Below are 28,000 nucleotides of genomic sequence, written 5' to 3' on the forward strand. Positions count from 1 at the left end.
CTCACCTCTCTGGGCCTCCATATATAACAGGATGAACACCGCACCAGGGTTTCATCGGCTTGAAGAGACAGCGCACGTGAAGACGCCCAGTGCACTTTCACCCGACAAACAACACACACAGCCAGGCCAGGTCTCCCCTCTTTATTGATCTCTGGCTATAGCAGGATTCTGGGAGACCAAGGGTGGGGGTGAGTCTCATGCGTCTCTGCCCCACTCAGGGTGGGGCAGGAGGGACAAGTGGCAGGTGGCAGGTCGAAGAGACCGTGGATATGACTTCACAGGAACAGGGCCCACTGTACAAATGCATGGTTGGTACAAGAAAGGAGGAGGGCAGTCACCTGGACTTGGGCCCTTCCTGGGACAAAGCCAGGTGAGAGGAGCCTGAGGAGAGGAAGGGGCAGGGGCCTGGCCGGGCTCTCTCCAGAGGACATGAGAGCAGCAGTCCTGAGCCCCTGCCCGTCTGCCTTCCACCCGCCACTCCCCACTTGTCCTGGGGAGGGGCCTCTTGGGCCGGGGCTGGGAGGGGGAGGGACCCTCTCTGTCGGCAACACAGGATTACTGGGTTACACCTCACCCTCCCCATGCGCCCTTGACCCCAACCCAGCTCTCCCCTCCTGTGCCCGTAGGATGTATCCTGAAGGTGCTTTGCTGGGGAGACTTCAAAGCACTTTACAGACATTGGTCGGATGGGAGCCTCCCAGCCCCAGGGGAGAGGAAGGAGGCAAAGGGTTCAGGACTCAGCCAGGGCAGATGACAAGCCCCAGGGGCCTAGACCAGTCCCGAGTCCTTGGCCACCCCAGGAAAGGCCTCCTCTCAGCCCCTGGTGGCAATGGCTCCTCTTCCCCCAGTCACCATTTCAGAATGGGAGAGAGGGAAGATTGCAGGGTCTGGGCTGGGGATGGGACTGAAGCAGTGCAGGTCTGGGGTAAAGAGGATGCCCCCCATTCCCAGGCCCTAGAAAGGTACCATGCCCTGAAGGAGCCCACTCCCCTACCCTCACATAGGGCTCTGAAAACCCCCAGCTTCCTATCCTATTCCAGCCCTTCCCAGGGGAGGAAAAGGGGGACCCAGACCTGCCAGCTAAGGTCTGGGGTGGGGGCTGAGGAAACCCCCAAAATGTATTGCTTAGAAACTTGGAGGCAAAAAGGATGCGGGAGGACCCAGGGGGCTGGCATCTCCAACCCTCCCCCGCAGGCCCTGGGAAGCCTCCAGGAAGCTCCCCTCCAGCCGACCATCTGGCCATAGGGAGAGTCCAGAGGCCGGGGGGGGGGGGGGGGGCGGGGGGGGATGGACACAGTGACCACTGGGAGCCTGAAGTTCCCCAGTCTTGCCGCCGGGAGATTAAAGTGCGCCCCAGTGGGTGTCGGGTGGGGACAGGCCCTTTCCCCAATCCCGCAATCTCTGGCATTTGTCCTTCGGGTGGGGTGTCTGTTCTTTGATGTCCATGCTCCCTTGGAGCAGATGGGGGAGCCAGTCCCGATGGATGGTGCTGACGACATCGAACACTTTGGACTCGGTGAGGACCTGGGGGAAGAGGAGACACCTCGGTGCTCTGACCTCCTCCTTCATCTCCAGCCTGACTTACCTTCCTCGGGTCCCACTGGATCCCCACTCAGTCCCGCTTACAGTTGAGCAAAAAAGGCCCTGCAGAAGGAGCTCAGCCAGGGCGTGAGCGGGGCTGGATTGAAAGTCATGCCCAGCTGACCTCCCGGAGCCTTGGGCCCTGACTGCCGCCTCTCCCCAGGCCCTCACAAAGGAGCTGCTCAGCCCACTCCTCTCTTCCTGCAGGTGGGAGGACTCTGCTCTCCACTCAGGCCCCGCTCAAGTCTGTGTGCTCACTTCCTCCATATCCCTGCTGGGAAAGAGGGAAGGACCACCTTGCATCCACTGAACCCCAGAGATGACCCTTCAAAGAGGGCTGTGGCACACCCCGCTGGCCCAGCTCCCTGCAGAACCTCAAAGCCCTCCCTGTCTGCCGCGACAGGCTCACCTGGGCCAGCCCCAGGCTAGTCCAGATTCCCGTTCTGGTTGTGTTCATCTTCGGCAGGGGAGGCTGGCGCCTCTTCCTCACAGGGGGACAGCTCGTCAATGGACATCTGGTTGGTGACGCCTGCAAAGGGGCAGGAAGGAAGCTGGGACCAGACCAAGCAGTATGTTTCCCCCAAACCCAACGAGTGAGGGATTCTCACACATCCCCCTTCCTTCCAGCTGAGCTACGTTCAACCCACGCCTACCTGGGGAGAGCCTCTCCAACCTTGCTGAAACGCACAGCCCTCAACTCCCACGTTAAGGAAGAGATGTCCCAGCCAGGGCCACCAGGTTACCATATCCACAGGGTACCACTGACAGACCGCAGTGTGCATGGGGTCCCTCGGGTCGTGGCATGTGGCCGTCCCTATCCTCTCTCAAGTCCGCATTCTAGAACGGTCCAGGCCAGTCGGCCAGTCAGTCGTTCCTGTGATCTTACTGCAGCCTAGTCAGTTCCCTTTCCCAACTCAGGGAAGGAGTCAGACAAAGGGTTGCCTGAGGAAGGGCTTAAGGAAAAGGGACCCACTACTGCTGTATCAGCCACCCTCCCCGCAAGGCCTCATCCTCCCAATGGACCCACCACTTGCCGCCCGTTCCTTCCATTTCTGCTTGTTTTCCTGAATGTATTTGGTCCAGGTAGAGCGGAAGCTGACCACGTCGGGGTTGGGGTCTCCCACTTCCACATCCAGAGAAGGCTGGCGCCACTGGAAGCTAAAAGCCGGACCCCAACATTGCAGAGGTCAGGCCCTGCCCACCCCAGAGCCATCTTCACAGCCCTCGGAGTAGAGGGGGTAGAAGACCAGTAGGCTCAGGCACCCCCCCATCCTTCTCCTCTTTTCCCTCTGCTAGGTACCCGCAGTCCCCATCCCTCTCCACACCTTCCCTCCTACTAGAAGGAAAATAAAAGCACATTAGCAGAAAGGCAATAAAGACAGAGCTAATGGGAGAGATATAAATACGGTGGAGGGAACAGAGGTGCAGACCACACTCCCTGCCCCCATCCTTCCGCCCCTGTGTGTGACTCACAGTAGAGGGGCTCCCACTTTTGGAGTCCCCTGCTTCTCCACGCCCGCCATACCTGTACCTCCTCCCTGGGAGTCAGTGCTCTCTGTGGGCCCCCGGCTGCTGCGGCCACCCTCACCTGGGCTGGGTTTTAGACTTGGAGTCTTCCTCCCCCATGGGCTGGACACTCTTCTCGGCCACATCAGTCAGCACTGAGAACGTGGGTTCCACGATGAAGTCGATGAAACCTGCGGTGCAGGGGTAACACAATGGAGCCATCTGACCTGGGGGCCCGGGCAGAGGATATGGCCGGCACAGCTGTGCCCCCGGCTGCATGTAAAACAGGGTCACCTGGGGCTGAAAAGTTCCTGGTGGGGGCAGCCTTTGCGATGATGTCTTTACGACCCCAGAGAACTCCACCCCAGGACCCCATGCTCTAGCACGGCGGGCTTGCCGCTACGGGAAGAATGGCTTTGAAGGAGGTGGACTTGGAGAGGTCCTGACCCGGCCCAGCCAGCACCCTTTAGCCTTCGCAACTCTCTCCTCCCTGCGGGAAGGGACACTCACCAATCTGGGACTGTGCCACGAGAGTGGAAGTGCGGTCACAGAGCGGAGAAAAGGGCAGGCCCAGCTCTGCCTCTTTGTCACCCTGGGGGAGCAGACAGGGTGGGGAAGCACCTCAGTCTACCAGATCAAGGTGCAGCTGGGGGTAGAAGGGGCTGCCGGGGGATCTCTGGCAGAGAAGAGGGATCTCTGCGCCTTTGACCTGGAAATGAGTGGCATGCAAATGCCACTGCTAGCGATTACTGTTAAGCTTTTCGGAGATGACATTATATCCCGTGGGTTTGGGATCAGGTTGGCAGCTGCAGGCCACTGAATGAGGACTGGAGTAGGAACAGGGAACTTGGAGAACAAAGGGGAGAGAAGGCCCCATGGGCGGGGGCGGGGGCAGGCAAAGAGGCCTCATACCTGGCGGAAGAATTCCTCCATGAGGGCCTTGGTCCAGCGGCTGTGAACCGACCACTGCTTGGTTGGGTGGCTGATGTCAGCAGCATGGAGCAGTAGAGACAGGGCCTTGGGCTTATCAATCCTGTCGGGGCAGATGGCAAGGGGAGGGAGACTGATCTTTTAGGGGAAGGAAGCCTGGACCATTCCTAACTTCCCGTCACAAGCCCTCTCTCAGATCAAACTTCAAACACCCTGTGAGGCTAGACACACACACACACACACACACACACACACACACACACACACACACACACACATATGTATAGGAAGCAGCCCAGGCTCTCAGAATCAAAGGGCCTGGGTTCGAATCCCCACATACCTATCACACACTAGCTGTGACAAAGAGCAAGTTACTTAAAATTTACATATTTCATTCTCCTCAATCCTAAGTGGAAACAATAACAGAATCCGCCCCATAGAGTTGTTCTGAGAATTAAATGACATACAGCATATAAGTATTTAGAAGAGTGTCTGGCACCTAATAAGTGCTCGGTAGACGTAATCTATAATAATAATTATTATTATTATTTCCCAACAATGACACGCTCTGACACTGCACACTCTCTCACACCCAGACACCATACAATTTTTATTTTTTTGTGTGGTACGCGGGCCTCTCACTGTTGTGGCCTCTCCCGTTGCGGAGCACAGGCTCCGGACGTGCAGGCTCAGTGGCCATGGCTCACGGGCCCAGCCACTCCGCAGCACATGTGGGATCTTCCTGGACCGGGGCATGAACCCGTGTCCCCTGCATCGGCAGGCGGACTCTCAACCACTGCGCCACCAGGGAAGTCCGACACCATATAATTTTTAACACACACCTTCAGAACACACAAACACAGTCTGTTCTCCCTTACATTTATATACTCCCACCCACTTTTAAGCAACATTAGATGTAATTATGGCATTTCTTCTGTGCTTTTTTTTTTTTTTAACCTCACACGACTCTCCCAGTAGCCCTATGAGAGTAGGAACTGGTGGCAAGCTATTGTGGAAGGAGGCGTTACATTATCACATTTCACAGATACAGAAATGAGTCCAAAGAATTGGAGTAAGCCTGACCTGAAGCTGCCCTGAGAACGCCCGTCTCAGACCCCCAGCCCAAGCACTCTCCAGTAGACTGGCTGCCTGGGCTGTACACATCATATACACGAGATACACTCAGATTCCTGGAGCCAGGAGAGTTTCTATATCCAGGTAAACACTTGTCACACCCTTTACCCATGCGGATGCCCCCCCCCAATTCACACACACCTCACTCTGGCCTATGCCCAGCCACACCCCACCATATCTCACCTTTCCAGCTGCTGCAAGGCCGTCTTCATGGACTTCAATTGCTGGAAATGGCAGGACATGTCTGTGGCCAACACCATCTCGATGACCAGGGCCCGCAGCTCTCTGAAAGGACAGAACCCAAGTATTGATCAGCACTGCTAGGCAGGAGTTCCGGGAAGTGGGGAAAAAGGGTTGGGGTGAGGGGGTCCCTAGGGATGCCCACTCCTGGCTTCTGCTCACACAAACTCATCCTTGGTGAGGTTGATGAAAATGTTCATCTCGTCGTCCTGCATTATTCGGAAAACAGAGCTGATGTGGTGATTCTCCAGCACTGAGCGATCATTGTACAGGATGGCGCATTCTGACCTGCAAAGCCCAAGTCACCGTGTCCGGCCCTCTGCACCTCCACTCGGCCCCTCCTGCCCCTGCCACGTCCCCACCCCTCACTTGGTCTGGATGTGGAAGCTGTTGGTAGTGCCGGTGTGCTCATAGTCGTGGATGGCTGCAGCAAAGATAATGGCCAGGACCTCGATCTCCGACAGGCAGTGCTGGGAGAAAGAGACAGACGATGAGAGGGGGCGGACCCCCTGCCGGCCGCTGCCCAAGGACCTCCACACACAGGCAGGACTGCTCAGCCCAGCCCTTCCATTCTTCGAGGCCAGCTCTTGGGCTAATGCAGCCACGTTTCTCAGCTCCCGGAATGGCCAAAGACCTTCCTCCATCCCAACCAGCAACGTTCCCATCACATCCCGGCACACATCCCCCGCGCTGCCCATGAAGTTACGGTCCACCCAGGAATACTGTAGAGTGAGTAAGCCCAATCTGAATCTGTAAAGACTCTGGGATGCCAAAAGAGAGGAATCAAAGAGAGAAAAAAGGAAATGGGAGTAAAGTCTAGACTTCCCGGTTCTGCGGCCATAAGACCCTGAGTCACAGAAGACTGATTTCCAGGGCACCTACCACCATCCCTGTGCGGAGCAAGAAGCAATGGACCGTCTGTGTAACGTCAGCTGCGTGGATCTGGTTATGGTAAGGGTTCTTGTACTTCCCATAACCTGTCTCCAAGGCCTCCAGGAAAGTCATCAAAAACACAGTGGGAATCTGCAATAGGACGGAGGAAATCGAGATTTGTGGCGGATGTGCGGGAATGGCAGGCGGCCGAAGACGGAGGTCAGCAAGGCCCATTCTTTGGAAGGCAACAGGGCATAGGAGAGCGCTGGCTCTGCAGTCGGGTGAACCTGGGTTCACATCCTGGCTCTACCACCTGCTGGCTGTGTGACCTTGTGCAAGTCACGTGCCTTCCTGTGCCTCAGATGCTTAACTGCAGAATGAAGATAATACCACCTACCTTGAATTTAATGAGATAAGCACAATGCACTCAGTAAGTGTTCTCTAGAGAGTAGCTATAATTATTATTATTTCCCTGGAGATTTTTAAGAAGAGGAAAGAAAGTTTCCCTCCTACCTTCCAACCACTTTACCCCATCCCCAAGCCAATACCATGGAGAGGGGCTCAGAAGCAAATGAAAGAATAAGATGACCCGGAGAGGCCCCTCTAGCCAGATGTGGATCACCCCCTCCTCTGAGAAGCCTTTCCCCACCCTTCGACCACCACACACACACACCCAAGCACCAGGAACCAGAGGTCTGTCGGGCTGCGGGCTATTCAATCCTGTCTCAATCCTGTCTCGGTCTCTGCATGTGCCCTGGGGTATGTTTGCTTCCTTCAAAGGCCCAAGGTTCCCAGAGGGCGGGGCTGGTGTCTGTACCTGTCCCTAGATCTCTGAGGCTGCAAGGAGAGCGGGGGTTCAGGACTTGAGGAAGCTTCTGTAGAGATGTGCAGTAGTGACGAGACAACAGAGGATGTGCCACTAGTCAGTCGGACCCTAACGTCCCCCGCCCCAACCCCTGGAGGGCTGTGCCCCAAATTCAGGGAATTTTAAAGGACTGTTTCCACGACAACCGCCCTTGCTTTTGCGTTGCCATGGTGTCCCTGGAGGAAGGGAAGGGAAGGGGAGGAGCATGGGAGGGGCTGGGTACCCAGGAAGGGAATGTGGAGCTTGAAAAGGGCGGCTCCAAGGGGGTCTCTACTACTAGAGCAAGAAGGCTCCTCTCTCTCTAACTGCTTTGGAGCAAGGTGGGCTGGGGCGAGGCCAAACCCAATGTGATGCAGTTACTCTCGGAGTTCCCTGGAACCAGTCCTTCCGGGTGAGGAAGCACCTGTGGGAGAACTTGGTGTCTGGAGTAAGCCTGAGAACCAGTCTGGAGAAACACGAGCTGGGAAAAGTCTTAGGAAAAATAAGAGCCTGCTGTTCTCCGTCCTGGAGAGGGCAGGATTGGAAAGAAGAAGAAAACGCAACTGCAGAACAGGGCTCCGGAGGCACTGAAGAAAATCTCAGCTGAGCATCGCAGGGACGTTCTGGAAACCCCTTGGGAGTTGTAAAGGGAGGAGTCAAAGGTCGAGGAAAGGCTCTCACACACCAATAGTCTGTTACAGTGAAGTGGAGGCACAGGTGGCCGGGTGACCTCCCAGAGCCCTCTGGGAGGGGCCCTCCAGCTGGACTCCTTTGACCCCCCCGCCAAACCCCTCAGAACACACATGCTCTCCTCCACCCTAACGCCTCACCCAAGTGCTCGCCAAATATCCCCATGGCGACTCCTCAGCCCCCCTCACCCTCCACTTCCAAGTGTGGTTTTTCCACGTGCAAGTGATCTTTAACCAGCCCCCGTTCTCAAAAGACCCTCCCTCCTGGCACAGGATCTGAAGAGGACGTTAATCCTGTACACTTCCTGGCCAGCCAAGCTGAAGAGCAAATCGAGTTCACACCCTCCCTCCCCTCCTACAGCCCTACATAGCCTTGCCAAGAGCTGACCCTCTCCCTAAAATTCCTTGGACAGAGACTAGAGCTGGAGGGGGAGGGGAGGGAAAGGCCTCCCCGAAACAAGTGGAGAGACACTAGTCCTGCAGGGCACCAGCTGAGAGCTTCTGACCTCTAAGCCTCCAGCGTCCATGGACAGGGGCAGGAGGGCTGAAACAGGGAGCTGAACTTGCAGCCAGCCTGGAGAGGACAAGTTAGGGGACAGAGCAAAGGGCGAGAGTGCAGAATCCTAGGCTGGCCAGTTGCAGGGCTAGAATCTTCCCCTAGAAAGCAGTACATGAAGCCAGAGGCTGGGACCGCGGCAAGTGAAGGAAAGGCTAGACTGGGGTGTGCACGGGGCGACTTCCCTGACAGTGAGACTGAGCCAGGGAGCCTGTGGAATCTGCTGCTTGTCGGGACTCTTTGAGAACAGGGTGGCGGGAGTAGAGAATCCTACCCAGAGGCAGGGGTAGGATGCTGCCCAACCTTAAAGCGGCTGATGAGGTTGTGCCGAGTCAGCAGCTCAAAAACAATGGTCCTCAGCGCGTGGTCATCAGATGCCCGGTTCAAGGAAAAGACATCAAAGCACCAGAGATCCAGGTTCTGTGGAGAAACAAGGAACTAGGCAGGGAGACTCCCAAGGGGGACGTCTCCTGCAGCAGCGAGGGCTGTAGGTAGACTTCAAGGAGGACTTCCCAATGATTACAGAGGCTTGGGAAGCAGGAAAACAAAGAAGTGGTAAATGGGCCTCTTTCTTCCCAGATACCATTCAGTAGGGGAGTGACAAGAAGTCAGGGGTGTGTCTCTTGAGTGGGGAAAAGTTGTTTTGAGGAATACGGAAACAACAGTTAAAAGGGAAGGCAAAATTCATCCCGTAAAGCGTCTGAAAGTCCCAAGGACTGTTCCACCCCCCTCCAAGCTTCTCCTCTTGCCTGAAACCCCCAGGATCACCTTGAGACAGTTGAGGACCACAGTGGAATAGGTGGGGCCCACAGAGGTGTACGTTCTCCGGAACATCCTGAGGGAGAAGAACGAAAAGGAGCCCAGGTGTGAGGTCTGGGAATGGGGTCGGATCCGGCGGGGCTGTGCGGATAGGCCGTGGGCATGTGGGGCTGGTGGTACAGTGGGGTCCTGGAAGACGAGGGTGGCTGGGAACGAGGGACACAGCTAGGGGTAGAAGCTGGCAGGGCGTGGGTGAGCCTCACCGTTCCACGAAGATCCCAGCCTGCACCGCGTGCACGATGCTCCGGAACTTGGGCTTCTCCTCTGCTCGGCGGCCTTTGGCCCGGGCCTGCTGGGTGAAGGTGGAGGCCAGCCAGTCCCGCACCTCCGAAGGCACCGCGTCAGACCGCAGCTCCTGCAGCTCATCCTCCGTGTCCAAGATTTGCCTGAAGCCCCAGGAGGGGAGTCACAGAGGAAAGACGGCAGGTGCTTCCACAGCCTAGAGGCCCGGGCCCAGCCACACCTTGGAAACTCTCACACCAGCTCTCTCCCTTCTCTGACCCTCCCTTTCCTTTCTTTCGCTAAGTCTTTTTACTTCTGTTTCTCTATCTGATGTCTCCAATAATGAAACAGGTCACTATGCGAGGTAGTGAGCACCCCAACTTTGGAAGTATTCAAGCAGACAGTGGAATGGATACCACCCATCGAGGACGCTACAGACCAGCAGCACTGCCCTCCAGAAATAAAATGCAAGCCACGTATAAGTTACTTTAAATTGTCTAGTAGCCACATTCAAAGGTTAAAAAAACAAGTGAAATCCATTTTAATGATAACGTTTCTTTAACCTAATACACGCAAAGTACTATCATTCCAATGTGGAATCAATATAAAAATATTAATGAGATAGTTGACATTCTTTCAAAATCTTTTGAAATCCAGCATGTATTTTACATACACATACATCTCAATTCACACTTGCCACGTTTCAAGCCCCACAGCCATGTGTGACCAGTGGCTCCCATCCCGGGCGCGCAGGTCTGGAAGGCCTCCGCACTGGGAAGAAGGTTAGGACTAGATGAGCTTTAAGGTCCCTTCCAGCTCTGGAACAGTGTTCTCTTCTTGATGTCTGTGTTTGTCTCCGTCTCTGCAACTCTATGCCTGTACCTCTGCCAATATTTCTACCTATAGATCTATCTGCCCTCCCGCCCCTCCTCCCTGCTCTGGCTGGGTCAGGTTTCTGTCTGACTCCCCGGCCCTCCCTGAATCACTGTGTCTGTTGGGTATCTTTCTCCTCTGTGTGTGAGTTTCTCCCCCGCAGCCCCCTGTCAGCACTCTCACCGCGTCTCATTTATGTAGACGGCCTCCAGCAGGGAAGCTGTGTACTCCAGGTTTTGCTTCAGCTCCTCAATGTTTACCTCCCCATTCTCCAACTGCTTCACCATGTAGCGCAGCCTGTAGGGGCCCGGGTACAGATAACCTGCTTAGGCGCTGCCACCTTGTCAAGAGAACAGGATACCTCTAATAGGATGCATTTTACAGAAACAGCCTCAGTCTTCCATAACCCATTAATCTTTCTAATAGAATAAAAGCAACTGGGCTTCCCTGGTGGCAGAGTGGTTAAGAATCTGCCTGCCAATGCAGGGGGCACAGGTTCGATCGCTGGTCTGGGAAGATCCCACATGCCACGGAGTAGCTAAGCCCATGCGCCACAACTACTGAGCCTGCGCTCTAGAGCCTGCAAGCCACAACTACTGAAGCCTGTGCGTCTAGAGCCCGTGCTTCCCAACAAGAGAAGCCACGACAATGAGAAGCCCACGCACCACAACAAAGACCCAACATAGCCAAAAATAAATAAATTAATTAATTAATTTTTTTTTAAAAGCCCTGGTCCGGGAAGATCCCACATGCTGTGGAGCAACTAAGCCCATGCGCCACAACTACTGAGCCCGCGTGCCACAACTACTGAAGCCCGTGCACCTAGAGCCCATGCTCCGCAACAAGAGAAGCCACCACACTGAGAAGCCCATGCACTGCGATGAAGAGTAGCCCCCGCTCGCCGCAACTAGAGAAAACCCACGTGCAGCAACAAAGACCCAATGCAGCCAAAAATAAATGAACAAATTAATTAATTTTTAAAAAAGGAATTTAAAATATAACAGCAGCTAATGTTTTTCATCACAGGCCATTGCCACTGCCTTACTAAGTTTACCTAGCCCCCAAAGTTAAATCTCGGGCTCTTCCATGGTCCCCACCCCCTCTGACCTCTCAACGCCCCCATTTTAGTCAGTGTTTCCTGAAAACTCTTGTTTAGAGTGCCCAGGGCCCAGCAGAATTAGGCAGGTACAAGCTCCCGGGGTGATGTTTTGGGGATGAGCTGTTTCATAGTCTGAATAACCAAGAGCTGAAACTGCTTATTTCCCCCTAAGAGAGGGCTTTGGGATCAGCAGCCATCAAAAGAGCCCCCAGCATTCTTTCATTATGTCTTTTGGTCTTGGCGGGGAGGGGCTACGTGTCCACAGCCCCGCTGTCTCTGGCAGGGATGGCAAAGACACAGAACAAAGACCAATCTGGATTGGTCTTTTGCCTGGCCTCACTCCATCCCGGCAGAGCTAATCGATTATGATTCCAGAATCCATCAACCAGGACAAAGCAGGGTTAACCCCTGCCTCCCCAGTGCCACTCCAGAGAGAACCTCTGGCCAAGGGGGACTGTACCCATCCCCTACCTCTGCCCCGTGGCAGCTTCCCACAGAGCCAAAGTGGGGAGGGTGGGGTTGGAGGTCTCACTTCGGGATGCTTTGCCTGAAGGAACAATATTTTGCCCTCATGAATTCCGGGGGGTTAACAGGGAGGCTTCTTAAAAGTCTGGTTTGTGACTGCCTGAGTCCAGACCAGGCAGTCACAAAGCAAACAGAGCTCTCTGACTTTAGATGGTGATTTTAAAGAAAGCGATGAAACATTCCCCTCTGGCTCCTTCCCCCAGCCCTGCCTCACCCCATCCCACCTAAAACCAAGATGGTGTGAAATGGTGGCCAGCACAGTTCCCCACTGAGAGGGGCTTCAGAATCCCAAGGTCACCCTATGAGTCAGGGAGGAGAAGAGAATGAGTCAGGGACTGGAGGCTGAAATTAGCATCGATTCCCAGGGATGCCGGGGTGGGGGTGGGGGTGGGGGTGGGGGGGAGGGAGAACAATGGCATTCCTCAACAGAAGCAGCTCTAGAATCCCGGGGTCTCAGCAGCTTTGGAATAGGGGCGTCCAGAATAGCCAGCCCCAGGAAGCGTCACTGGCCAACTGTCACCTCAGGGACCAGCAGTCCTGGCCAAAGACAGGTCTGAATGCAAATGGGGCAGAAGGGAAAGGGGGAAAATGGGTGGGGAAGGAAGTTGGAGGGTGACCCTGCAGCCTCCTCGGTGGGCTATCTTCAAATATCACTTCCAGCCTTCCTGCTACACCATCTCCATGTGGAAAGAGCAGGTGATTCCACAAGGAAGAGTCCGGGTTCAGTAAAGCTCAGCCCCAGCTCAGGCTTCATTAGGGAGGAGGAATAGAGGCTGACAAGATAAAATGCTTTCCCGGGGGCTTCCCGGGGGCTTCCCTGGTGGCGCAGTGGTTAAGAATCCACCTGCCGATGCAGGGGACACGGGTTCGAGCCCCGGTCCGGGAAGATCCCACATGCCGCAGAGCAACTAAGCCCGTGCGCCACAACTACTGAAGCCTACACACCTAGGGCCCGTGCTCTGCAACAAGAGAAGCCACTGCAATGAGAAGCCCACGCACCGCAACAAAGAGTAGCACCCCACCCCCCACTCACCGCAACTAGAGAAAGCCCACGCGCAGCAATGAAGACCCAACGCAGCCATAAATTAATTAAAATTTTTAAAAAAGGCTTTCCAGCCAATGCGCTGGAAAGGAGCAACTGAGAACTGACCAGAGATCACAGAGGAAAGAGATACACTCTGCCATTGGGGCACACGGCTTCCCTCTCCTGGTCAGTCCCTATGGCCAGGGACCCTCAACTCTGGGGACACACAACCCAGGAAGAAAAAAAGGCCTCTGGTCCCATCTCTTCCCAATCCCAGCCCCAGTCTTCCGTTTCGATCAGCCCCTTTTACAGCGGAAAACTCTGCCCACTAGGGGTCAATGCCCACCACCAAAGTTCTTCTTTCTTGAGCCACCTAGGGAAACTCACTTCCCAGCACAAGCTCCCAAGTGAACAGCCAAGCCCATGGGTGCTCATTTGCATGTATTTGCATAATCTCTGACTATGTTGCCCGCTCTACATTTTAAAAAGGGCTTTCTCCTACATTATCTCCTTTTGTCTTCACAATGGGCCTAGAGGGAGGGAGAGAGGGAGGCGGGAAGGCAGTGCTGTCCTTATTTCCAATGCAGAAACCCAGGCTCCCAGCACAACTCTGGGAGGCAGGACTCCTGGATGCAGACCTTTCACTTCCTGGCTCTGAGTCCTGGGCAAGTCACTAATTCTTCATCAGTGTCTATCAAAGTGTGGCCTGTAGACCACTGCCTCTGAATCACCTGGGATACTTGTGAAAATTTTAGATTCTGGGCCTCACTGCACACCTACTGAACCAGAATTTCTGAAGTTTGGGTCCAGGGATCTGCATTTTTAACAAACATCCCAGATAATTCTCATTCACACTAAAGTTTGAGAACCTTTATTTTCAAGCTTCAATTCCTTCATCTGTTAAATAGTGAGGATAATAGTAAACCACCTGTTAATAAGAGGAGTAAATGAAAGAATGTATGTGAAAGGCCTGGCATATAAAACGAGGCTCTTTAAACATGAGTTGAATTGGAATTAACTGACCAGCATAATGCTGGCCCAGCTCACGCCTCACTCCCTTCAAGTCTAACAAGCCCCTACCTGCCTTCTTGATCCCAAGTCCAGGTGGAGAAGAGTGAGCCTAGTTTGGATGGAGGCTGGTAATTAGGAAGCCCCCTAACAGAGGAAATGAGAGGATGATAATGACCATGATCTCTCCTTTATAATTACAAACCTGACTTGAGCCTCACAATCTCCTTATGGGGGAGGTTATAAGACTCGTCCGAGGTCACACAACTTGTCAATCTCACTCAGGTCGGCAAGCTTACAACTCACGCTACTGGAGCTTAACTGTGTCCCAAACACCAAAAGCGAGGCTGGACCCCACTGCATCACAGCTCCTTCAGGGTCAGTCGTCCAGCCTTCCTGGGGTGATGGTGTCTGCAGACACCACCAGACCCCCAGGAAACTGGGGGTGTCTTGATGGCACTGACAGTGACTTTTCTATCCTGGCTGCTGCGCCCAGAGCACACAGTACATGCTCGGTAAATGTTCATTAAACAATAAAAGGGAAAGGGAGCAGATTAATCAGGTCGGGGGCTATCTGCCAGCACTCCCAATTGAGATCTCAGGGCTTGGGAAGCAGAGTGCGGTTGTAGGCTGGCTTTCAACACACCCCTCCCTCCAAGTTCCTCCCATCTCCACCTCTCGATGTTGTCCAGGAGCTCTTTTATAGCTCCTGTTGAAATCCAGATACCAGAAGGAGGGGAGGAGGGAGGAAAAGAAAGATTAAAGAATAAATTTGACAAATGGGGAGGCCAAGGAAGGGATCTGGACTCCGGCAGCTGGAAGGATCCAGGTGGTGAACTTCTCCCTCCTGAAGTTACATAACTCTCCCCACGTGTCTCCCCACGACACTTCCTGGCCTGGCGAAACCTGGAAGCTTCCCAACAGTCCTTCCACTCCACTCCTAGCCTTGGTTCACCACCACCACTTCTTTCTCCTTTATCTTCAGTCCCCACACCACGACGGGAAAGCCTCAGGTCCTGACTGCTGGAGGCCCCAGTCGCTCCCAGCTCTAGGCAGCCAGCTGGAAATGGGGGCTCTGAGCAGTAATAATCCCAACGCCCCAGAAGAGTGCAGCTTCTCCAGCCCCCATCGGACGATCTGACAATTTCCAAAGTCCCCTGCCACTACTTCCAGCACCCACACTCCCTGAAAGATCATTGTAAGTAGAGGGCTTAGGACAGGGCGGCCTCAAGCTAAGAGGCTGGGAGTTGAGAGAAGAATCCTATTTCCCTCTGGAGGTTTTAAAACCAGATGAGGAGATACTGGAGGAATACGAGGTCCTAAATGATGCTGGGGGTCAGGAAGGAGAGAAAGAGGGGAAACACTGCTAAGTCACCTGCCCCTGCTAACACACACACACACAGCATATGGGGCTGTCAGGTCTTGATCCCTCCCCTCCACCAAACTACAACTGGTAGACCCACAGCAGCCTGTCCGCCTCCTCCCCTCCCCTTTCCTCATCCCTGGCGCCTACCTGAGGATGGGGCCCTGGAGGTGGCGCCTCGGCACAGGAACAGGGCTTGCCATGGGAATCAAAGTTTCCTACTTCAAAGTATCAAAATGCTGCCCCCAGGCCCCCTGGGCCCCTGAGGGGAATGGCTCCCTCTTGGGCCCCTGACTTCCTCCTCCAGGTCTCAGCAAAAGTGACTGACCAGAGAGAATTTGGGGGAGGAGAACAGGAGGAGCCTGGCTGGAGGAAGGAGTGATGAGGGAGAGACCCAGCCCACAACAAGTGGGTGAGAGGCCGCAGGAAAAGTTTCACATCTGAATCAGACTGAAAACAAGAATCTGTTCTCAGAAGAATCCCAGAAAGGACAGAAATAGTACAGGCCAGCCCCTTGCTCTGAGGAGGTGGGGCTCCTCTTTGGGGAGAAGGAAAGTGTTAGCAGGAGGCTTAAGGGTGCAGGGACAGGGAACCATCCTGAATTTGTCCATGAGAGGAAGTCTGTAGTGAAGGGAAAGGGCCCTGCAAGAGCCCCTCAGCGAGGCTAAGGCAGATTCGGCTCCCTCCCAGGGTCTTTTTCCGGGGCCATTCTTCAAAATAAGCTTTAACCCACCTGAAAGTATGGAAGCAAGACCGGAAGAGAACTAGGAACTGCAGGAGAGGGGCTCGCTAAAGCTAGGGATCCGGGGATCCTTACCCAGAGATCCGCTCAACAGGGAGGGAAGCCCCCGCCCAAGTGGTGACTGAAAGTCAGAAGGACTTGCTCATCGAAACCGAGAGGCTGGGCAAGTTTCTTTAATACTCCCAGCCCCAGTTTCCTCATCTGTAAAACGGGGACTGGGGAATAACCGTGAATTAACTGGAGAGAGGTCAATCCAGCCCAGAGGGAGAAGGGAAGTGATGAGATAGCCTAGAAAGTGCCTGGGAACCAAGACCCCTCTTTCTCCTCCTGGCTTTGCTCTCGCTCAGGTTAGGAAGAAGAGAACCCGGCCTCTGCGGCGCGAAGTGCGCATACAGCTCCAGCCCGCCTCCGGATTGGCTGTGGGGTGACGTCACCAATACAAGTGCATTGGGGCCGCGATTGGTCAGCGGAGGGGCGAGGCGGGGCTAAGGAGGAGAACCGGAGTGAAGCCAAACGCAGCGAGTGAAGAGAGTTCCGCTCGATTACAGTCTCTTTAATCTACGGCCTAGGGCTGGGGGGAACGTGGGGATGAGGAAAAGCGACTAGAGGGGATGAGTATGACAGGAGAAAGAGAAAAGAAAGGAAACGGGCCAAGAGCCAGGATTTTGTGACGGGAAGTCTTGCTCCACCCCCCGCACACACCCCGCCTCGCACTCCTCCCCACCAAAAGCAGGGAGAAATCAAAATACCTTGTCACTGTGCCGTAGCCTTGAAGGCTTATAAACAAATGAAGTTTGGGAAATTACTGGGACCAGCGGAAGCGGGCTTCAGCAGCAGCAAGAAGCAGCAATGCAGGCTAAATGTCTACAAAGTTGTGTTCTAGTGAACTCTTGGTAGCCATGCAGCGCAGCCTACCTAGGGCGCTGCGCTAGGTAGTGTTTTTAGAGAGAAAGGACTAGACCCAGAGTCAGAGACCTAGAACTTCCACCCAGAGGATGAGGGACAAGTTATTCAGCCTGCTCTGTAGACAAGCTCGCTTGGAGAGATACAGATGGGGTGGGAGTGGGGGCAGGTGGTACACCAGCAAACACCAACCCAAGCCAGCTCCCCTCCCTCACCTGACTCCAGGCCCAGCCCCCTGAGCCAAGTAGGCACTAACCTCAACCATCCTACTGAAATGTAGAGATTTCTTAGACTAGAAAAGCTCTAGAGAGGATGTCTTGTCCATCCCTCTGCTCTCTTGCCCAGTAGAACCAAAGATTGTTGGACAAATAACGGCTTACCACATCACCCCACATGATACATGCTGCATCATCCCAGCGTGCACCCCGTACATGCTCATCCCAGCCTATTATCAACTGTTCCTAATTAGAAAGGATATTGATCAACCACCATCCCTTCCTGGGAAAAAAATTTTTTCACACGTATCCACTCACCCACACATATATACACATGCCACACTCTACCTCTGTCTGAGCTAAGGAGACTGTTCCCTGGATGGGAGGCAGGGCATAGATGTGATGATCCCAGCATGAAGTTTCCTTCAGCCCTTAAATGTAGTTTTAAAATAGCAAGGAGCCCAACTATAATGCCTCCCTCCCTGGTCCATCCCCACCATTCCCCACCTGCACTGAAGAACAGGAGCTGGAATAGGGGATGAGCAAAGCATAGGAGCCTCTGCCTGTGGTCAGAGAAGAGGGGTGTGAGGGGGAGTAGGTGGAGGGGTGTTGGGGAAGGAATTACCCGGCTGATCTAAAGCCTCCAAAATCTCAGAACCTGAAAAAAAATCAAGGAAATCATCTAAATCCAATAGAAAAAGGATATGAATTAAAATCAGGAGACTCTTCCTGGACTTGAGCACTATGTGTGACCTTGGACAAGACACCCTGGGCTCCAGTTTCCTTGTCTGTAAAATGGGTAAGTACACGCTTCATAGAATTCTCACAAGGATCAAATGAGATCATATGAGAGCACCCTGGGAACTATAAAGTGATGCATAAATGCAAAAGATTACTATTTAGCTTTTATTTTAGTTAGTTCAGCAAGGTTCATTACAACTCCTCCATGAACAAAGTCCCCCGTGCCCACCCTTGTACCCAGGGCCCCTGATGTGGAAAAGCCCAGTCTCCCCGCCACCACCATTCCAGATGTCTGGTCTCCTCCCTGGCTCCTTATTCCAGGGACCAGGGAATCAGCAGAAGCGGAAGCTGGGGACATGCACAGCATGGAGCTCCAGAGACCAGGAACAACCAGATCCCCACCTTACCCAAGTACTGCCGCTCCCCTCACTCCCCTGGCTTCCCACTGCTATACAGGCAGCCCCAGTTCTGGCAGCTGGCTGGGCACAGTGGCGGGGGTGGCTCCAGAGATAAAAATAGCCCCCCTGGTGACAGAGCTGGGGTGCCATCCCGGGGGGCGGCAGGCCTCAGGTTGACATGGCAGCGGTGGTGAGAGATCTCCAGGTACTGGACAGAGGAGCTGGATGGAGGGATGGTCGAGGGAGAATTGAGCAGGGCTTGGGGAAAGCTGGTGGGTAGTGGGGAAAGGACAGGAGCCAGGCGAGTGGAGGGAGATGAGGGAGAGGGGCAGGAGGTATTAAGGGGGCAGGGAAGGAAAGAAAGGACACTTGAAAAGCGCTGCTGAAGAAGGTCTGGGAAACACTGAAGAAGAGGGGGAGTGGTCGGCTCACACCCCACGTGTGTCTGAAGGCAACTCCCCCCCTACGCCTCCTGACCAGAAGCCCTTTCTAACAGGTGTTCCTAGCAACAGCCCAGCACAGCTCAGATCCGCTGAGGCAGGGGTAATCTAAGCAGCTGGAGCCTCAGGCCAGACCAATAAGAACCCAGATACCCCAGCTGCCTGCCCAGCACACAAATGAATCCCGTCTCCCTCAGGCTTCAGCCCTCGAAAGAGGGAGGAAATAGGAGGGGTGGGCAAGAAGGTCAGGGGAAGGGTAGCCAGAGAGGAGGCTCCCAGAACCCCGCCCAGGAGAACTCCGTCTCTGGCTCACTCGCTCACTCCTCTTCGCCCTCCCTGCACTATTTAATTCTTCTCATTAACCTCCTGCGCACGGATCTCCCCACCGGCCCTCCAAACCACATCCCAACAGATGTTCCCAGCAGATGCCCTGCTTCCAGGGGACCTGACAGATATTGAAGGGCGCCTGGGTTGGGAGAGTGAGTTGGAAGCTTGGCAAGGTACTGACTGCCAGTGTGACGGGAGCAGCTCTAGATTGTGAATCAGCAGGATTTGAGTCTGGTCTCAGCCCTGCCCCCCACCTCACCAACTGTTTCTGGGCATCAGTTTCCCCCTCTGTAACACATTATGGTCCTCAGAGTCACTGCCTGGGTTGGAGGCACTAGGGAAGTAGGGTGCCTGGGTCTCGAGTCCCTGGTTGGAGTTTATCTTTCTGACTGGCTCACTGCTTCCCCCAACTTAGCCCTAACCTGATGCTTTAAAGGAGGAGGGTGGCTTTCTTCTTTACCGTAGGAAGGTTACATTCTAACCTCCGTGAAATTTCCAGGAAGTTCTCCTGCATATCTATCTTTAGTCCATCTCGCTGCAATGAAAACAACAGCATTTTCTTGGCATTTCAAAGAAGAACAGAAAGGAAGAGAATGGGCAGGACGAAGAAGTCTTTGGGGTGAGTCTGGTGCAGTTTGATTAATTATATTTCTTTCAGATTGGAATTTCTAAAGCTACTGTTTGTAGAGAGATGGTTGGAGTTTAGGGAGCCTGATAATACTGTTGGCATGTGTGCTCACTCAACCCAGGCCCCGAGAAGTTTCCAAACAAGGTGGGCGCAGAGGAGAGAACTAGGCGGATGGTGCCAAGTTAGATGATCAAGAGATCATAAACAGGGGAGTAGAGAAGCCAAGGAACAGGAAGGAAAGAAGCTTCTCTTGTCCCCAGGTCCTGCCTGCCAGAGAATCATTAAGCCCCCTGGAAGCCAAGCTCCCTTCCCAACCTAAATGGTGCCAACACCAGCTGGCAGGCTAATTCCGCTGCAGCCACTGTAATTATTTGCAAGTCTGACCACTCATTGCAGCTGCGGAGTCAGCTGACCTGGGGGCCTGGCTGGATCCAACAGTACCACCTGAGTACCCCCTTTCTAGCTTTTCTCCCAGCTCTGAGTCCCCAGGCCTCTCCCTGGATATGCCCTTTCTCCCCCAAGCCTGCTTCTCCACCAAAACCCCATCCCAGCTCCCTCGGTGGACCTCTGCCAGGTCTGGGATGCTGAAGCATATCCTAACCTGCTGTTTTCTTCCCAGAGAGGGAGAGGATGCCACTGGAACTGAGGGGAGGGGAGCAGCTGCAGGACGGGGGGCATGGGAGACAGAGGGGCAAGAACACTGGCACTAGGGACCTTCCTGCAATGAATGGATCACAACTCGCTTTTCTCCTTTTCCCTTCTCAGTAGCCCTTCTTCCCCAAGTCCCATCTTTGCCCCACTCACTGTTCCCAGGATTCTCCCCCAGTTCTCGCAGACCATTAAGTCTTCCTCCCTTAGGGGACAATCTCATTATATAACAACTGGGAGACCAGTCTCCCAGTGGTCTCGCCTGCAGCCCACCTGCTGCCCTGGTTCTGTCCCCCTTTCTCTGCTGCTGTCCTGAAGAGAGTTGGAAAATAGCTACTCAACTTCCATACCTGCGAAAATCAGCCCCCTGAGATCCAAAGGCAATTACCTGGCTTCCTTCCCAGAGGAGCTGGGAGGATGAGGTCACTGAGATGGCAAAAGAAAGGCCTTGCAGAATACAGGAGTTGAGGCTGGACTCATCAGGCGGCCCCAAAGGGTGCCTGCAGCAAACTTGCCCTGAACCATCACCGCAATCACCGCAACAACACCTGAGCCAGTGGGGGATTGGGGGGTGGGGGGGGGGGTCCTGGCTCCTGACCAAGAAACGGAGGAAGAGGGACAAGAGAGGAGAGCAAAATAGAGCCCAGCAGAGAAAGAGAAACCAGAAAGAGATGGGAACAAAGGAGGGAAGGGGCAGAGGAAAGGCTGCAGGAAGAATCAAAGAAGAGGAAAGCAGAGGGAGCAGAGAAGCTGCAAACAAATCCTTGATCCCCGTAAAGACTCAAAAAAGAGGGAAAGATCTGTTTCAAGGTTCCCGGCTCCTCCATCCCAGTCTGATGGGAATAGCCAAAAAAATAAAGAGGAGAAGATGAGACACAACCCCTCACTGCATTGACTTCAGGAGCTCCCTGGACTGGGGGCGGGTGGAAAGGGTCTAGAGACATCCAAGCTTCCTGAGTCTGTCACCTGGCCTTCCAGTCCCATAGCATCATCCCCAACCTACTTCACCCTCCTCCTGGCAAAAGTGATAAGTGGCAACCTCAAACGTGGGATCTCCTCTACCTTTTTTAACCGGCCTCCTGGGGCTCCCAGGCAAGCAGAGTGCTTTTGGGTTCTAAGGGACTTTAGAGATTCTCTAGAATAGGATGTGTCGTACCTGGTCATATCACCCCCAGGCCTACAGACTTAGGATAAATGCCAGAGGGGAATTCCTCCAATGCTCACGGAACTCACCAATGCAGTCCCTAGGCTGCCCACACCCCCCAAAACTTAAAATTGCTCCATCCACTTCTAGTTTGACCAATCGGAAAGAGACGACAAGGAGTAAGTTTCTCTCTTTTCTTTTGACCTCAGGGGCCCACACCCTTTGCGGGACAGCCCTCTTCGCATCCCACCCGGCCTTCTATTCTCTAAGCTCTCAGTCACCTGCCTCACCCCCTCCAGACAACCACTCAACAGCAAGACTCTTCCAAATCAGGTCCCAGATACCAGGACTCGAAACTATTAAGTCATTCATATTCCTGCCTCTTGAGTCTTTATTTTCTCCCCATCCAAGCCAACGGCCACCCATTTATTCCCATTCTGCTGCCTCTTCACACAGCAAGCACTCCCATGCTGAAAGAACTTCAGACTTTATCATTTAACAGCCACTTTCATACGGACGCTACCAAATAAAGAATAGAGACGCAGAGATTATGTGACTTCAAGGTCATGCAGCTAATACTTGGCAGAGTGGAAACAAGAACTCGAGCTCAAGTCTCCCAATATTCCCTCTGCTCTTCCACTGCCACCACTCCGGTCCCCGGTCCCCTCCAGCCACCTGTTCTGACCAGAGGTTTGTGAAGTTCTCCCCTTGGTCTAAATTTGAGTTCCCGTATCTCTGCACCTTCCCCTTCACCTTACTGCAGGTGTTTTCCACCCTCTACCATCGAGGGATGCCTCATTCAAGACAAAGCTGGTGGGGGCAATAGCTGCCTCATTCAAGACAATAGAGGGGGATATAAAACCCAGGGAGGAGAGATTCCCTTTGCCATGGTTGAATATAAAGGAAGAAGGGCCAATCCAGGGAGGAAGGCACTAAAAATCATTCCCGCCAAGGCCTGGGAGAAATGATGCTCCTTTTTCTCCAGAGGTCCAGGGAGCCAGTTTATCCTGCAGTCTTCATGGCAGCTCCACAGCCATATGCAGAGAAAGGAAAGCAGCACAGTTTTCAAAACAGAGCCACAGAAGATCAGTCCGTGGGTCATATACAAAATGAAGACAAAAGGTGGGATAGATCAGTGACGCACCCAGTCCAGTCCCTGGGCTTCTTCCTCCTGTGCATTTGATCTTCCCAGGATTGTCCAAAATTTGGGTGTGTCACAAACACATGCACCAGATCACACATACCTATTATCCCCATTACCTATACACACACTCACGTACATCATCTCATTCATACATAGGACAATTTCAGGTATTCAGGTAAGCGCGTGTTTATTATCCCAACATATTTATTATCACACATGCCATTTATAAACATAAAAACAGACATCGTCATGGAGCTCACACTCCACCAAATGTCCTTGTCACTCACATCAGCCTTTACCCAGATTCATATGTATACACGTCAGGCATTCACAATTTCATCCTGATACATCTCGTTCATATATCCAGATTGTTTCTGTATCCTCTCTGTAACTCCTTCAGTTCCAGGCTCTGGTCTGGGGTCCTCAAAAGAGAGGACCAGGTCTCCCGCGGTGGCAGAGCGGTTGAGAGTCCGCCTGCCAATGCAGGGGACCCGGGTTCCAGCCCTGGTCCGGGAGGATCCCACATGCCGCGGAGCAACTAAGCCCGTGTGCCATGACTACTGAGCCTGCATGCCACAACTGCTGAAGCCCACGTGCCTACAGCCTGTGCTCTGCAATAAGAGAGCCCGCCTTAATGAGAAGCCCACGCGCCGCAACTCGAGAAGGCCCGCGCGCAGCAACGAAGACCCAACGCAGCCAAAAATAAATAAATAAAATAAACAAATTTAAAAAAAAAAGAGAGGACCACACTTTTTGAACATCACCCTCTAAAAGCAACAACAAAAACAACCTCTCCCTTTCTTCCATCCCCATGCCTACTCCCCTCACCCCCTACACACAGGAACATACGCAACACACAATCAGAGACAGAACTGGGCTCTGTGACATATACAGGTATATTCATTAACTCATTTGTTCATTCCTTTATTTAAGAGCAATTTTTGAGTGCCTATTATGTTCTGGGTCCCACGCTAGACTCTCATGCAACAAAGATGGGCAAAAATAATCCCCAGCTGGGTCTTTGCTCCAGGTCCCCTGAAATGACCTTGAACCACAGCTTAGGACATTGGGTCTAGACCATGGGAGCCTGAGTGTACACCATGTGGAGAAAGGAGAATAAAAAGGAATTGTGTCTATACTATCCCAAGGAAGAGGGAAGTTCTGTCTGTAAAATTCCAGGAGGAACTGGAGCAGAGAGAAGAGAGTGATGCTTGTACTATCCTGGGAGAGGGAGAGAGAGAAATCATATATGTGCTTTTCCTGTGTAGGTAACCCCCCCAAAGGAAAATATGAGGCAGACACCAGAATGGTTGAATTTTACCACTTGGATGGGTGTGGCAAAACAAGGAGCAGGAGGCCTTCTCTACTCTCCACTCCATCTGTTGGAGTTGATCCATATTACAAGCTCCGCAGAATCAGGGACTCAGTCCGTTTTGTCCACCACTATATCCCCAGCATCCAGCACATCACCTGCCCCACAGGGGGCACTCAATTAATAGTTGTTAAATGAATGAATGAGCTAAGGATGGCAAACCAATCTCTGCTCATAGCCTTTCTTGTTTCACAAAAGACACCGAAAACCCTTTCAACTTCTACTGGCCCTTCCCCACACTCCTCAAGGCCCTCTGGTCTCAGAGAAGGGTGGGTAGGCAAGTCCAGTCCTCCATCTTAAGGTTAGAGATGCTGAAACTCACCTGGCCAACCCATCATCCCTGAACTGCCTGTCTCAGCCTCTCTCATGCCTCAGCCTATTAGTCTGCTTAGGTAGGAAAATCTTCCTGCTAGGTAGAGGTGAAATCCCACACTTAGAGACTCTCCAGCTAATATGCTCCAGATTCTGAATTTAGCTTTGGCAGAGTGCTAGTACGGGAAACAGAATTCCTGGATGGATGCCCTTCCCAAGAAGAAATTGCCCTGGACACTTATATTCCTATGGGCTTTTTTAACCGGAGGAAAAAAACACCAGGCCCAGGTTCCCTAAAGAGAATCTAGATGTCCCAGATTAGAAATTAAAAGGGTCGTAGGGGTGGGGGAGATAGGATATGTTGAGCGTGGGAATCTATATATTCCATCTGTCTTCATTTCTGTTCAGTATCTAGTCCTGAGATAATCACGTCCATCTACCTATTTCCAGACTAAATAGCCCCTTCCCACCCAGGCCTATTTGGGGACAGTGGTGACTGGGGGTGAGGGTGAGGGTTCTATTTCCATTTAAAGGAAGAAATGCTCTCTCTGCTCACCTCTTCAGAAACCACTCGACCCTGAGAGCTGTTTCCCTCTCCTACCAAGCAAAAGTCCTAAATCCTTTTATTTCCCTTCATCTGATTGGCAAAGCACGCCCCCCCCCGCCCCGCCCAATATTCAAACAGGGCCAAATCTAGTAAGCTATCGACTCGGGATCTAACTTGATATCAAGATCTGCCTCTGCTTTGAAAAAGTGAGACTGGGAATCTATTCCTGGTAATTAACATTGAGGAGATGGTACTTTTCTGGGTAAGTTATTACATGTAGCTAGCACTCTCAAGGACTAGATTGCTGGAGTGAGTGAAAACCGGAACAGTCTCATCAATAAGATTAGTGACTCTTGTCCACAGTGATCTCCTGTAAGGACATCTCAGCCAACACGCTCTGTAGGGGCAGCTGCCTCTACTCCCTTCTTTCCCTGGGTTTCAGTGCCTCCTTGTGAGGCTCCTCTTCTCTTGCCATTGACCACTTCTCACACTAAAGGAAGAAATAGGAATTTGCTTCCAGAAAAGACCTGTGGTTAGCAAGGTGTGGGAGAGAGTGAAATGGTAGAACCTGCTCATTTGCAGCGTCCCTTACCTGGAACGGAGGCGAGGGAAGTACATGATGAGCCACTAGTGCTGTGGGGAAGCATCCTGGGACACCTTGAATTCTGCCACTTATAGACCCTGTGGGCCCTTCTTTACCTTTTGACCACTTCCCTACCTACCCTTCTTCCCAGCTTAGTTCCTGTTAACAGAGCAGTGTTTTCTGTCAAGAATCACCCAGTGTTCCTCCCAACAAAAAACAGTTCAATCCGGCTTTCCATTTCTCCATCCCAGAACCTCATTCCAAGGCTGCCCTTCATGGAGCCCGCAAATTGCATTGGTCAGAGACAGCAAAGGAGGGGACCGGGAAGCATATTTGGATTCCACTACGGCACGGTTGTTGCCCACTATGCCTCCATTCTCCCTAAGGCCTCTCTAAGCAGCTGGTGTGTAAATCAGACCCACGGGCCCAATATAAAGGCATCATCTTATCACCACAGGTGAAGGCTTTTTTAAAAACACAATCATAAACATCTATCCATATTCTACCCCCATCTCTCCCTCTGCCAGAGCCCAGAAATGAAAAGCTTCAGTGCTCACCATTGAGAATGCTGGTGAGGAACTGGGTTTGGAGGGTTTGGAGGCTGTGAGGTGTATTTCCTCACCAAACACCTGCAGCCTCTTTCCTAGGGCCATGGAAAGTCTTAGCAGGGAGAGGAGCACTTCCCTAGCTCTGGTTAAGAATCAACAGACTGCGGAGATTACCCGATGGCAGCTGCCAGGGAGATAAACACGATGCATGGCTTGTCTTTGACTCAATCCTCTCCTTCTCTGATGAGCAGGAAGAAAAGTTCCTTTCCTTCCCTGGAACTGGAGTATGGGACACCGGAGTCCTCCCCTTTCCCATTTATGCCTCCCCACATGCCCTCTTCCTGCAACAATAAGAAAAGATGCCTAAATGTGCTTGGAGATCCTTGGGAGACCCTACAGCAACAAAAAGGCTTTGACAGTTACCTTGCCCCTGTCAACAAATCTCTCTTCACCACCACCCCAGCTCCCAGGTAGGGGCTCCACCCCCCCTCCTGCAGATCCCAGGTAGGGGTTCCACCTCTTCTCTAGATCCCAGATGGGTCCCCCATTATTAATATGCAGAGAGGTGAGCAGCTCAGGTATGGGGTGCCCCGCCCCGGCCCATCCCCTCCCTCCCCCCCCACCCCCACCCCCGTTGGATGCAGGAGGCAGAAACCACCAATCCCAGTCGAGATACATATGACCCAAAGGTTAGCACAAGTATCCCCATGCAGTAGATCTGCATCTGTGTGCAATCACTCTACACACATCTGTGTGACCCGGGGACAGTCATGCACACACATGTGATGTGTCTCACATCTGCACACCCCTGCACATGGATACGTGTGAATCAGCCTGGCACCTCCCGAATGCTGCCCGTCCGCGGCCCTGCCACACCGCAAATATTGTGCCACCTCTCTGCGCTGCATGTGTCACCCGGGGGGTCCGCAGGCACATCATTAGCTCTGCAACTCCTAAACCCGCTCCAACCGGCCGGCTTGCTCCGCACATGCCTATGCCTTGCACATGTCGTCTGGCCTCGCGTGTCAGGGCAGCTTATTTCCTCTCACCTGCCAACATGTGTGCCCGAGAGAATCCACCGGCCTGGCTCCGGCTATCCCCCGCCTTTCCAGGCTCCCTAAGATCCCTTCCCCCAACTCCCCTGCCCGGGGACTCACAGAGACCGAAGCTTAATCCACATCTTCTTGCTGGGGGCTGACTTCAGCTCCAGGGCCGACGGGCAATCCGACTGCAGCATCTCGGGAGGGCTGCGGGGGGACAGCTCCATGCTCAGCCTCTGTCTACGGAACAGAGGGAGGAGACAGCCCCGCGGCTCAGCCTCAGCCGCTAGCCGGGAGACCCGCGCCCTCCATCCCAGCCCCTTCCCACCTGCGGCTGGCGGGGGCCAGCCAGGCCGGTGTCTCTAGGCTCGGCCCAAGCTGGCAGAGCTGCAGTTCCTGAGGCTCCTCCTCTCCCGCTGCCCAGCCGAGCTCTGGCCTCCCAGTCCAAGCCCTCCGCGCCGCCGCCGCCGCCGCCGCCGCCGCCGCCGCGCGCTGCCGGAGCCGCCTCCTCGCCTCTCTCCTCCTCCCCGGGCCGGCTTCCCCTCCCTTTCCCCCTCCCTTCTCTGCCGGCGCGCTCGTCTCTCACTCCTTGCAGCCTCTCCTCCCCCTCCCAAAGGAACGCTTGGCAGCCTGGGGCAGACAGCCGGCAGCGCCCAAAGGCGAGTGCACGCACGCTGGCACCGGGTGCGGGAGCCTGCGTGTGCCCCACGCGGGTGGATGTGAGTGCGTGTTCACGGAGCTTAGCGCAGGCGGCGGGCGGCAGGACTTCGCTCTGGGCGGTGCTGTGGGTTCCCTGGGTGTGTGTTTTGAGTTTCTGTGTGAGTGCGTGCCGTTTCAGAGCCGCCGGTGCGTCCCAGGCGTGAAGGAGGGGTCGGGGACGAGTCCACAGCTCTCTGCCTGGGGTCCTGGGCACTCGCTGAGTGAGGCCACCCCACCACCAGAACCCAGCCCCAGACCAGACCCTCGCATGTGTGGTCCTGAC

The 28,000-nt window shown here is 53.7% G+C and overlaps 1 protein-coding gene across 6 annotated transcripts; it reads right to left on the reverse strand.

The window, feature by feature from the left end:
* Positions 1 to 126: 126 nt before the first annotated feature.
* PDE1B (phosphodiesterase 1B) lies at positions 127 to 27,549 on the reverse strand. Of its 6 annotated transcripts, none has more exons than XM_032644144.1 (16): positions 27,347 to 27,549; positions 27,136 to 27,258; positions 10,451 to 10,564; positions 9,376 to 9,558; positions 9,122 to 9,188; positions 8,657 to 8,773; positions 6,274 to 6,414; positions 5,761 to 5,861; positions 5,554 to 5,679; positions 5,335 to 5,436; positions 4,000 to 4,120; positions 3,598 to 3,679; positions 3,170 to 3,278; positions 2,609 to 2,739; positions 1,991 to 2,110; positions 127 to 1,524 (listed from the first exon to the last, which is right to left on the reverse strand). In XM_032644144.1, the coding sequence occupies exons 2-15, from the start codon at positions 27,243 to 27,245 to the stop codon at positions 2,007 to 2,009; spliced, it is 1,608 nt and encodes a 535-aa protein (XP_032500035.1). In that variant the 5' UTR covers positions 27,246 to 27,258; positions 27,347 to 27,549; the 3' UTR covers positions 127 to 1,524; positions 1,991 to 2,006. The 6 variants fall into 6 exon arrangements, with proteins under 6 accessions (XP_032500035.1, XP_032500032.1, XP_032500034.1 ...); XM_032644141.1 differs by having other exon boundaries at positions 27,136 to 27,225; positions 27,347 to 27,457; XM_032644143.1 differs by lacking the exon at positions 27,347 to 27,549 and adding an exon at positions 26,153 to 26,319.
* Positions 27,550 to 28,000: the final 451 nt, after the last annotated feature.

Source organism: Phocoena sinus, chromosome 10, assembly GCF_008692025.1.
Source record: "Phocoena sinus isolate mPhoSin1 chromosome 10, mPhoSin1.pri, whole genome shotgun sequence".
Classification (NCBI taxonomy): Eukaryota; Metazoa; Chordata; class Mammalia; order Artiodactyla; family Phocoenidae; genus Phocoena; species Phocoena sinus.

Coding starts and splice junctions, on each gene's coding strand:
- PDE1B (XM_032644144.1), bottom strand. CDS start 27,245: ATGGAGCTGTCCCCCCGCAGCCCTCCCGAGATGCTGCAGTCGGATTGC. Junction 5,862..6,273: donor TGCTCCGCACAGGGATGGTG/GTAGGTGCCCTG, acceptor TCTTTCTCCCAG/CACTGCCTGTCGGAGATCGA. Junction 5,680..5,760: donor AGCTTCCACATCCAGACCAA/GTGAGGGGTGGG, acceptor TGGGCTTTGCAG/GTCAGAATGCGCCATCCTGT.